General features: G+C 47.4%; 1 protein-coding gene across 1 annotated transcript; it reads right to left on the bottom strand.

Annotated features, from left to right (window-relative positions):
* Positions 1 to 332: 332 nt before the first annotated feature.
* Odf1 (outer dense fiber of sperm tails 1) lies at positions 333 to 8,573 on the bottom strand. The gene is made up of 2 exons (XM_052160188.1): positions 8,298 to 8,573; positions 333 to 794 (listed from the first exon to the last, which is right to left on the bottom strand). The coding sequence occupies exons 1-2, from the start codon at positions 8,571 to 8,573 to the stop codon at positions 333 to 335; spliced, it is 738 nt and encodes a 245-aa protein (XP_052016148.1).
* Positions 8,574 to 12,039: the final 3,466 nt, after the last annotated feature.

Genomic DNA, 12,039 nt, shown 5'->3' with positions numbered 1-12,039 from the left:
TCAGCGTCACCAGTACAGGATCATCTTCTACTTTACTCTGACAGTGTGGTTTCTCAGCCGGGCCATTTCACAGAGTTACTTCGTGTCCTGGAATGTTTCTGGGAATTTGGAGACTGTTGGGTATGGAGGACATCTAATATCCCACCCCTATCCCTTAATTCTTAAATTATCTAGCTCTGAAGGGAGTCAAACCAAAGGACACAATGCCATCAGATGCAGTTATGTATTAAGTTTCCTACACACTAGAACCACACGGGCTGTGGAAAGGGGACGAGAAGGGCTGCCTGGCTGGAGTACTGACTTCTGCTAAGACATAGGTTCGTACATACACCTTACAAGATCATCTTCCTACAGGAGAATCGGCTTCCACAGGGGTAGCAGGGGTTGCAAGGGTCGCAGGGGCCACAGGGACCGCAGGGGCCACAGGGACCACAGGGGCCACAGGGGCCGCAGGGGCTGCAGGGGCTGCAGGGGTTACAGGGGTTGCAGGGAGACGTGCAAGGGTAACATGGAGACTCGATCTTGACACAACTGCCGAGCCCGTAGGAGTACGTCACGTCCTTCTCATCCACACATGGCGGCAGACTGAACTCTTTGCAGATGTTCATGTAACTGTACTTTTTGGATCCGAGGCAGTCATACCTGTTCTCCCTCTCGGCCGACACGCAGACCTTGCCATCTTTCACGCGCACTTTGACTTGATCAGGCTCAAAGCCGCAGACGTTCACTGATCCTAATATGTTACTGCTGCAGCAAGAGGAGGCCAGAATTCGATTTGTCGTCCTTCTGAGTCTGTAGTTGAAAAAGGAGGAAGGGAGAAAAGACATTAGACCTCAGGGCTCAAGACTAAAAGATCTCCGCCCCGACCCCACCTCAAGTCAGTCATGATGCCTCAACATGATCAAAGTCTGTTGGCCTTTCAGATCTTTCTCAGGTTTAAATCCAGCAGCTTCTGTTGTTAGTTATGGAAACTCAGCATGTTCCTTAACCTGGGACTCGGTTTCCTTACCTGTGGTAATGGTGATACAACATCACAGCACTGTTGGAAGGTTAAGTAAGATGATGTTTTACTCAATACTACGCTGGGTTCATTATAAATCTTGCTTAATTACTACCATTACCATTACTTTTACTATCATCATATAGTAGTTTTATTTTTGTTTGTTTTCTGATGTTGACCTTTGAACCTAGCGGTTCTTCAGGCATGTCAGGGAAGTACTTGACTAGGTTACAGTCCCTACTCAAGGTTTTCTTCTTTTTTAACTCAATGAGACACAACTGCCAGGTGGTGGTGGCACACACCTTTAATCCCAGCACTTGGGAGGCAGAGGCAGGCAGATTTCTGAGTTGGAGGCCAGCCTGGTCTACAGAATGAGTTGCAGGACAGCCAGGGCTACACAGAGAAACCCTGTCTTGAACCCCACCCCCCAAAAAAAAGAGAGAGAGAGAGAGAGAAAAGAAAAAGAAAAAGAAAAAGAAAAAGAAAAGAGACACAACCAACAAGCTAGCATTTGAACTCTGCATCTTAAAGACAGGTATCAAAGCCACAAACAATAGTGTGCATGTGTGTACGTGTGTGTGTGTGTGTGTGTGTGTAGTTCCTGCTATTTAAGTTGAGGCAGGAGGATTACTTGACCCCGAGTTGTAAGGTAATCTAGACACCAAAGCATTATCCTATCTTTCAGGCCATCACTAGGCAGACAGACAGACTTCCACCAGAAAGCTCACTGGCAAAAGGACACGGATGAGAACTCTGGCCTGGTTCTCCCTGGGCAGTTGGTGGCAGTGGGAATGCAGTCTGTCTGTTGCCGGTGTGGGTCAGCTATGTAGTGATTCCCTCAGAGGCATGTTGGCCAGGATCCTACTGTCTTGCGAGAGTTTGTGGCATTTTCCCCCCTAATTAATTCAGCAATGTTGTGTTGATAGCTTAGCTTGAAATCACTCATGAGAGGGATGTCCTTGCCACGGTAAGTAGAGTAAGCTACAAACTGGGCTTTGAATGTTTGGATGTTGCATACTATGGCTGTGGTTGCTGATCAACAGTCCTGCTGTGTCAACCCTTAAGAGGATTGACACGTAATAATAGCAGCTCTTCTAAGGACCCAGGTTCAGTTCCCGGTACCCATGTCAGGTAGCTCACAACCACCTTAACTGGCTCCAGGGGATCTGGTGACTTCTTCTGGCCTCCCTGGGCACCTGCTTACACAGAGATACATAAATAAAAATAAAAATAACTCCTTTTGAGAGGCAGGGGCAAAGTACCCAGCCAGAGCAGTGACCACGGGACTGGATCTGGGCTCTGCCACTCAGACAAGTTATCGAGCTTTTCCGAGCTCAGTGAAACTGGGACATCAGTGAGGGACCCACCTCAGTGGGTGGGGGTGAGGCTGGCTGATACCAGAGATGCATTTCAACGATGCTTGATGCTCAACTAGGGTGGATGGCCTTTGCCTTCTCTTGTCTTAAAATGAGATTATCACAACTTTAAAAAGATTTATTTCTATTGTATTTTAACTATGTGTAGGTGTGTGTGCCTGCACATAGGTTTGTGCGCATGAGTGTGGATGTCTAAGGATGCCGTGGAGGTGGAGTTACAAATGGTCATAAGCAGCCTGAAGTGGGTGCTGGGAACTGAACTCCCAGAGGATGGCGCATGTTCTTAACCCCTGAGTCATGTCTAGCCCCTGTATCATCTCTTTATGCTGAATTTTATTTAAACATGTTACACAAGTTCATTGTAGAAGATAGAGGAATTTTTTATTCTCTCTGTGTGTGTGTATGTGTGTGATTTCCTCATACATATTGGTAGACTTATAGCATGCTTATTATGCTATATATAGTACTTTTAATTTGCATTTCTCACTTGATAAGACTTTATGGGACAGGCTTAACAATGTGAATTACTATCCTTATATTGAAAATTACAAACTATGAGTTGGCCAATTAAACAATGACCAATAGAACTCACTCCTAGAAAGGCACCGAGGCAAACAGAGACAACTTGAGCAATGGATCAGATGTTGTCATAAGAAGTTTCAGCCTCGTTCTACCCTGGCCCTGGGGAAACAGAGTAGTGAGTAGTCCCCCGTCCTCTGTTTGTGCTGCGGTACCTTAGGTCGTACCAAAAAGAAAGAAAGAGAACTGGCGTCTTTGAAATCACTGGCTCTGCTGGAAGTAGGACTTAGCCCTGTCTCACTGAGTGGGCAGAAAAGAACTCACAAAGGTGTGGAGAACTAGACAACAGCTCACTCTAGCTGGATCATGGCTTGAAGAAGCAGGCAAAGGCATGTGTGAAAGACCTCTCAAAACTCCTTTATGGTGTGCATGTGTGTGTGTGTGTATAGACACCCAACACAGGGGGAGTCAAAATCTTATTCACATGAGAAACATCAAATCCTGACATTAAAGATATAAGGATGGGCTGAAAGCAGCACAGGCCCAGGGGCTCAAGCAGGGTCCCTAAGCTGCTGTTGATTCTTCCAGAAAAAGCTTGGCCTGTTCTCTGCAGGAGCTGGAGACCAGCCTGGGGACCTGACTTGTCAATCAAAGCCATCTTTCCAATCCATTTCCTCTTAGACACCCGAGTCTCAGGTACAGTCAAGTGTATTCTGTTGCGTGCCCCTCCTCATCCTCCTCTGTTCCTGTCATCTTGGCTCCTTTGGCCCTGAAGTAGCTTGTCTAAGGGTCTCCACACTTTCTAGGGGTCCCACACTGTTTGGCAGTCCCATATTGTCCGGGGGTCCCATACCATTCAAGGGTCCTACACTGTCCAGGTGTCCTACACTGTCCAGGGAACCCACACCATGAATGTTCAGAAGACTGCCTAAAACTCTCATCCAGGTCAGATTTCTTATTCCTCTACATTAATAGCTATGAGCAAGAATATGTAGTTGCAGAAGAGCTTGTTGGAGCCACATTTGACTCATCAAACAACTCTGAACTTGGACTTGCCTGATAGGTTAACCACAACCCCAAATGGGTTTTTCCATGGCTGCAAGGTTCTGAGCAAAGGAAAATGGCTTCCTGAGTCTCACTGCCTTGGAGAGAGGGAACCTGCCAGCTATGGCGGGACTGCACCTGTGCATAGCTGCCTACTTCTCTCCTGACACAGCTATGTTCGCTCCCATGTCCAGCCACACACTGTCTGTCCTGTAAGGAGTTATCGGTTCAGCTGTTTCACAAAGATAAAATTCAGCCCTCTGAGGAAGAAAGCAGCACAGACAAGACTCTGCAGTGCACACAGGTGGCCCTCCTTCTAGATTTATGGGGACATTCTTTTTGTCTTCAATTTCAATTCCAACGAGCTGGCTAAACTTCACTCCTCACCAACACATATTTATCTTCATCTGCCGTCTTCTGCCCCTACTCAATGCAAGTCTGTGTAGCTATACATATGTGTGAACAGAGGACAACAGGCAACCGTAGCTCCCGAGATCCTGTCTCCACCTTCCCAGCGCTGAGGTTAGAGATGCCACAGCACCCAACTTCTTTATATGGGTGCCGGGGATCTAAACTCACATCTTCATGCTTGTGGGGTAAGCACTCAAGCCACTGAGCCAACCCCTAAGCCCCCTTCCTGCCTTCTCTTGCTTTCTCTTTTCCTCAGACTTTTAGAGTAGACAAATGTCACTCGGCAGCAAGGAGCAGGTTATAGGGTGTGTGGGTGCATCTGATATCCTTCTCCCAGTGGGGCTCAGGAGACACAGGCATCTGGTTCCCATTTGAGTTCTAGATTCACTAGGTTGGTGTAGAGCTGAGACTTTGTCTTTCTAATACGTCCCAGGTGATGCTACTACGCTGGTTCAGGGGCCACACTGAGAACTACATGGACGTGCACGTGAACTTTAGACTCAGGCAAATGGCACTTTGTCCTATCATCTCCTAGTCAACAGGAACATTGCTCTTTAGGGTTGCACTGTTATAAAATGACTAGGACAATAGCTTACTGGGGTATTAGACAGGAAATGCTAGATGTCTAAGTTTTTACTCTATGAGTGGCAAGTCATCTTTATAAGGCTGTGTAGGCTCTACCTTAAACAGGCTTACCCTAAGTATAAGACCTTTAGTGAACAAGCTCATTTCATTAAACAAAAAGGCTAAGCCAAACAACAAGCACACACCTGAGACCAGAGGTATAACTTGGTGACAGAGTAACTTATTTAGCATAACTAGGACCTGAGTTTTATTTCTAGCACTAAAAGTAAAATAAATAAAAATGCCTTTGAGCATTTTTATTAAGCTTCTGCCTAGGCAGGCAGATCTGTTTGAGTTCCAGGGCAGCTAGGGCTACCCTGTCTCTAAAACAAAAACAAAACAAAAATTGCATTTGACCTACTTGGGCACATCAACTGTGTACAGACAGTGATGGCGTACCTAAGACCAAGGGGTTTGAAAGGGTATAAAAGACATCAAAGAGGCAGCTCACTTCCACCGTTCAGTGGACCCAGAAGAAGCAAGGAGTTTTCAATCTGTGGGAAAAAACAACTTTTTTGATAACCATAAAACCTCTGCCCTACACGAGCCTTGTTGACTAAGTAGATTCGCTGAAAACCTCAGACTCATAGCATAAAAGTAAGAGTCTAGATGAAGTGTTAAGATAGCGTTGTGTGTGTGTGTGTATGTGTGTGTGTGTGTGTGTGTGTGTGATTTCCCAGGAAATTCTTATTAAGAGTCAACTAACCAAAGACCCTTGGGTGAGAAGATGGAAGCCAGTCTTAGGATTGGTTGCTAGGTACCAGTAAAAGGTACAGAGGTTGCACTTAGTGCAGCTCAAGGGTACAATTGTGAACTAAAACGCAGTTGGTTGCAAGGAGTCAAGCCAGAAGTCAGTGTCACCATGGGCATCCATTAATTAGACAGGATTGAGGAGGGACCGAGTTTTGTTAGTTCGCCTAGCTTTAGTTCAAGAGCCAGGGAAGCCTGTCAGGTGCGGATGTCTGAGCCTAACTTGGGCTGGTCCTGTGGCTTCATGAGAGAGAACCAAAGGCTACCATCTCCATCCCGTTGAATCCGAACATAAGGGAAAAGTCAGGTGACTGCTGGAGCTTGGAGTGCAAAGAAGGAAGGGAGAAAACTAAAGCAGCTAAGGAAACAGAAGCGCTAAGTCCGGCCTCCTAAGGAAGTCTCAGGCTTAGTCTTTTGAAGCAGCTGCTTAAGCAAAATGTTAGTGGGTGGGACACTTTTTAATCTGAGTCTAAAAAAGCCCACTGTGCACACATATCAATCAATCAAACAACAGGTACTAGTGGAAGGAATTTAAAATTTGCTATTCAAGTCTAGACAACACTTGAAAAGACCAGTGCACAGACATTCCTTAAAGGGATGAAAGGGGATGCAGATAGGAATTCTAAACTCAAAGAGCCTTGAGTACAGTCTCATACCAAAGATGGTGTTAAAAAAAAAACAACCCTGAAGGAAGATTATTTCTAGATCTATTCAGTCATGTGTCAGATGCTAGATTAAAGATAAGAAAAAAAGAAGGCATTTAATTGAAAGAAAAAGTGAGTCATGAGTCCTTTGGGATTAGAACTTTCAGATCTGGGTTCTTACCCCTATTCAGGAAAACTAAAGCTGTGGTTTTACACATGACACTGAGCCCTTCCAGACAGTGAAAATATCAGGCTGTTGGCAATAGAGTGCAGACATTTTGCAAGGTGGCATGAATTATCAGGAAAGTGCCGAGGAAGAGATAAAGATGGGGCAGGTATGAGATTCACAGATGCAGAATTAAGGGCATGTTCACCTCACATCCTAAGGCTGGTACTGAGGAGACCTGGACACCAGCAGGAAAGGTACTACAGGCCAGAGAGCAGTGCTCTTTCTCAACTTATATGAGAATAAGGCATGAAGTCGAGTCTACTGTGTGCCAAGAATTGGCCTTGTGGCAGGAGGCAGGAGGATTCAGACAGCAGAGAGAAAAGCATCTGCTCTGCAAAGTTGGGAAGTGGGAGGCACCCAGGTGACCATGACAGGCCTTAGGGCCTCAGAGAGAGGACAAAGACCTGCTCCCAAAGACACTTAGTGTTTGAACCAAATATTAATTGCTATTTCACAGTGGAAGTTTGATAACTTGACATCCTAAGGAGTAAAAACAAACATTGGTTCAAAATACAGATAAATTTGTAGGTGATTTCTCTGTTTCAGATTGTCAGACAGGTCTGGTCCTGACCCTTAGTGACGTCGTAATTGTCCAATTTCCCTTCTCATTGAAATATTACTGTTGTCAAGGGAATTGGTCCATCCACCCACTCACCCAACAATTCTTCCATTCATCCATCTATCTGCCTGACCATCTTCCCATCCATCATATCTGTGTCTGGTTTAGCTGCCGCTGATTGTTTCATTTAACATATCCATACATAAAAGAACTTCCAACTTTTCAATCCCCTTTTAAAATCTTTTGAGACAATCTCACAGAGTACAAGCTGCCTCATACTCATCCTGTACTAGAAGCTGGCCAAGAACCTGTGAGCCTCCTGCCTCCACTTCCCCAGTGCTGGAACCTATAGGACTCGGCCACTACACTCAGTTCTTCCATCCATCGGATGGGTATACAGTCATTTATATAACCAGGGGACAAAGCCCACCTCCACCATTTCTCCCCTGTATACAGACTGTGAGTTAAAAGTTAGGAAAGGATAAGGGGAAAAAAATCTAAAGAAAACATACCCCCCCCCAATTATATTATTATCCAATTCCATTGAGACCCCATTTGAATCTACTGTGATGGCTTGCAGCCTGTGATGTCACAAATCCTTTCTGAGGGGGAGGGGAGGCCAGCATGGCAGGCCCGGCTCTAGATCAACTCTGCCTGAGACTGGGTGGGAGAACGGCTTCCACACACTGAGGAGATGCCTCCAGTGTTCAGCCTCGGCTCCCAAGGCTTCTGGCAAACTTTAAGGATTTGACTGATGATTTTGATTTTCTCCTCCTGCAGTCATTTCTGCAAGTCCAAGGACACCCAGATCACTTCAGTCATACCCAGATGATTTGTTGAGGTTGCTGTTTTCCAACAGCTTTTTAACGACACCCCTATTTCCCCTTCATTAAGGTTCCCCTGTTCACCACACTGCCCCTCTGGGCCCCCCTGTTCCCAAGGCTGGCCCACATACTCTTCTCAAGCCTCTCCTGGCACCTGAGTCACTATCTGGATCCCTTTCCACACCCATCTGCCGCTGTCCCCACGTCCCCGCCTCTTCCCACTGGCACGGCAGCTACAGTGATTCCTCAGGCCTAGGGTCCCACGCCCTCACACTCGACCAGCACTCGCTCTTGTCAGTGGCGCAGGTTGCTTTCCTCTCTAGGCTGCGGAGTGACGGGCGCAGGCAGTAGTACTTGTAGTCGCACAGACAGCACGGGTAGTAGAGGTCGCACAGGCCGCAGGAGCGGGAGCGCTTGGAGTAGCAGAGGCAGTAGGGGTAGGGGTGCAGGTCGCAGCAGCAGTACGGGTGCATGTACAAGTCACACAGGCAGCGGGAGCTGATTTCGTCGATACATCTCAATTGCCTTAATTCTCTGTCCACCTTCTTTATGTCCCTCCTAACACTGTCCAAAAGACAACTCAGTGCGGCCATTACGGTCACACCTTATTGTTCTGTGAGTACCTTTGGGAAATGGCACTCAGAGGAAAAAATTGTTCTAAGCTCTTCTCAGAGGCCTCCTTTAAAATTAACTGAGCCACACATGATTCACTTACTTTAAAGCTTGTGTTCTGTGACCCCGCCCACCCTCTAATATGTCATAGTCTCCTGGTTACCATGCCAACCACAAACAGTTATGGTCCCCTAAGACCCTCCTGAGGGCTACTCCCAGGACCGTATTCCCACCGAGAGTTCACTCACCCTTGGTGTTGCTAGGCCTCGAGGACCGTCCTGTCGCGTCCTTGACTTGAGTTAAGACAAGGCATGGCTGTGACCGTGGAAAAGGGCAGGAGCCACCTGGCTCTAGTCTCTGTGTCCCCATCTAGGCCTCAGCCTTGTCGTAAGGTTCTTTTTGGCTGTTGGCCCTTCTCTCCTACCCCAGTCAGCTTCAAGTCTGCTTTTGTCATTGGCTTCCTCAGTCCCACAGCTCTGAGTCCCACCCATTAGTATAATTATTATTTCCTGGTGCGGAGGATCAAACCCAGAGCCTTATACATCATAGACAACTGCCCCGTCCTCTGCCCGCTGCGGTTCCAGCTAGCTGGGGACATCGGTTCTCCACCAGCCACAGCCCAGGAGCCCTGACTCCAGCTGCTCAGGGCTCCAGTCCATAGCCATCAGTGCACAGCAAGGACCCGAGGTCTTGTTTCTAAGCCTCCAAGTGTCTGACCCCTGATTCTCCTCCACCAGACTGAACCCTTTGCTCCAGCCGCGCCCCATTCTCTAGCACAGATCAACCTCCATGACTGCAAACGCAGTCTCAGATTTGACTGGACTTCTCTGCTTCTGTGCCTCAAACCTCTAGTCCCCTCTTCCTAGACTGGGTCCTAGGGAGGGTGCGTGAGGACCAATAGATGTGACACCAGAGAGGCAACTAAAAGCTGGGTTTGAAGGCCACACACAGTAAAGGGTTTGAATTTTTGAGTTCAATAAAGGATCATTGATTATCCCTCATCCCCTATTGATAAATGTTAAACGTGGGTCAGACCCAGTGAAGAGACAAAGGGGGGTCCTGGCTGGCAGTCACTGCTCAAGGGGGCATAAGAAGGAAGCAGGCGAGACGGCTCAGTGATTAAGAGCTTTTATGGTCTTACAGAGGAGGGCTGGAGACTCAACCCCGACATGGTGGTTCACAGCCATCTGTTATTTAGTCATTGTAACACCCATGGACAGGGTCTGACATCCTCTTCTGACCACCACAGGCTCTAAGCACGAATATCTTGCACATACATACATGCAGGCAAAGCACACATAAAATAAGTCAAAATTTCAAAAGCAAAGAAGCCAACAGGCCGATTGTCCCCACACTCAAGCTCCACCCAATCTGTCTTTTCCACACAGTAGCCAAACTGATCTCCGATATAAATCTGTCCTACCTACTTCTCACCTTAAACATCGGTCTCCCCTAACCTTCTGTGTTTGTTTTTGGAGGCAGGCTCTCACAAGGTAGGCCTAGCCGGCCTGGAATTTACTGTGTACAGCTGGTTAGCTTTGAAATTTGTCTGCCTCTGTCTCCCAAGTGCTGAGTTGAAAGACAGACAGCACCACACTCAGCTTGCTTTAGCCTGTTGAAAGAAGTATTAAGCTCCTTACAAGGGCCTGACAACAGGGCCTCTGCCCACTTTTCCTGCCCATATTACTCCTGGCATTTGTCCTCAGCCACAGTGGCCTTCCCAAAGAGCTGCTCACTCTGGGGGGGCAGGGGAGGGGGGCAAGCCTCATTCTTTCAGTCTCATTTGGAGGTAAACACAGTTCTGCCTATTTAGAAGTTTATATCTCTGACCTAGTTTTGGATCTGGGTCATTTACTGGCCTATCTCACATCTAGGTCATTACTGGGCTATCGCATGGCTCTCCTTGGGGGGGAGTGTTCTCTGTCCCATCATCAAACATTTATAACATGCCCACTTCTCTCTCTCTTGCCAAGGTCTCAAGTAGCTCAGGTTAGCCTTCAACTCACTGCATAGCTGAGGGGGACCTTGATTTTCTGATCCCCCTGACTCCACCTCCTGAGTCTGAGATTACGGGTGTGCACCACCACGCCTCGGTTATGAGGTGCTGGGAACTGACCTAGCTTCATGCATGCCAGGCAAGCTGTATTCACTGAGCTACAGTCCCAGCCCAGATACATTTCTTATATGACATAGTTTTTCTATTTCCGGTATTAGACTAAACGGCACAGTGACTGGTTTTGTACGCAACACGATGCCTGGCACATTGATAGCATTGACACACTGGACTACCCAATGACTAGACTGAGCAGAACTCAGGGGACAGAATGAAAACGGAATATGGGAGAAGTCAGTAACGACTCCCAAGTCTGAAGCTTGGCGTGGTCATGGGGTCACTGAGACATGAATCGTGGGAATGGGAAAGAGCTGAGGGTGGAGCGTAGGAGACAGGCAAGAGGCAGCTTGGTGGGTGGGCTGTGGAGAGGAGGCCTGTGAATAGTGTCCTGCAGCTCGGAGAAAGAAAGGTGAGGCAAACCAGGGAAACAGATGCCGTGAACAGCTCACGGGAGAACAGGGCAGAGACAAACCACTGAGGTAAAAGCAGCAGAAGCAGAGAGTCAGGAGCTCATGAAAGTCCCTCACCAGAGAGCCCATAGCCTCTAAACCCAAGGTGCTGGGTGCTGTCAGCCTGGCTTCCCCAGGTAATGCTCAGTGTCCCCAGCCTTGACCTGGAAGGCCTTCCTCTGTGAAGATGAAGTGTCGGGGATACCTAGCCAGAATCCACAGGGGCTTCTGGAGGAGAAACTGGCCACCTGGGTCATGTGGGATGAATCAGACAGCTAGGGACACAAGCTAGGGACCCTTCGCAGATGGCTGTGTACAGTTCTGAGGGGTAGGTGGCCCCCATTACCAGGGCTGAGACCTGTGGAAGTGTCTGGATTTCTCCAGCTCCAAGTGAAAGATTTCTGAATGCTCATATCCCCACGAACCCCGTGCCCAGCAAATGTCAGCAAAGGTTTGATCAGACAGCTCTCAGTTTTAACTTGTTAAATACACATTTTTCAGAGCTTAAACACACGTCTAAGTCTCTGTAACATGTTATTAAAATAGTCCTGGCCTCGTTTCAACTAGGATTCCCCCATTCTCCCATCCCCCTAGTAATTTCACTCTTCCATTGCAAAATACAGTTTTTACTTTATTTCACAAACTGAATATGTACATTTAATGTTTTGATGGAGTGGTTGTGCTGGCATGCACTGGTAGGATATGTTGAAGAGGGCATATGTAGAAGGATCCAAAGTTCAAGGCCAACCTGGGCTACATATTTGGGAGGCAGAGATAGGTAGATATTTGGTGGAATTGTGGTCCATTCACACCAGAAGGCTGAAAATCATTAGAATCTGCTAAAACCCCTCAATGACAAGCCACAGGCACAAGCCCTTGACTCAT

Source organism: Apodemus sylvaticus, chromosome 17, assembly GCF_947179515.1.
Source record: "Apodemus sylvaticus chromosome 17, mApoSyl1.1, whole genome shotgun sequence".
NCBI classification, from domain to species: Eukaryota; Metazoa; Chordata; class Mammalia; order Rodentia; family Muridae; genus Apodemus; species Apodemus sylvaticus.
Note: the sequence above shows the minus strand (reverse complement) of the source record. Positions and strands in the feature narration are given on the sequence as shown.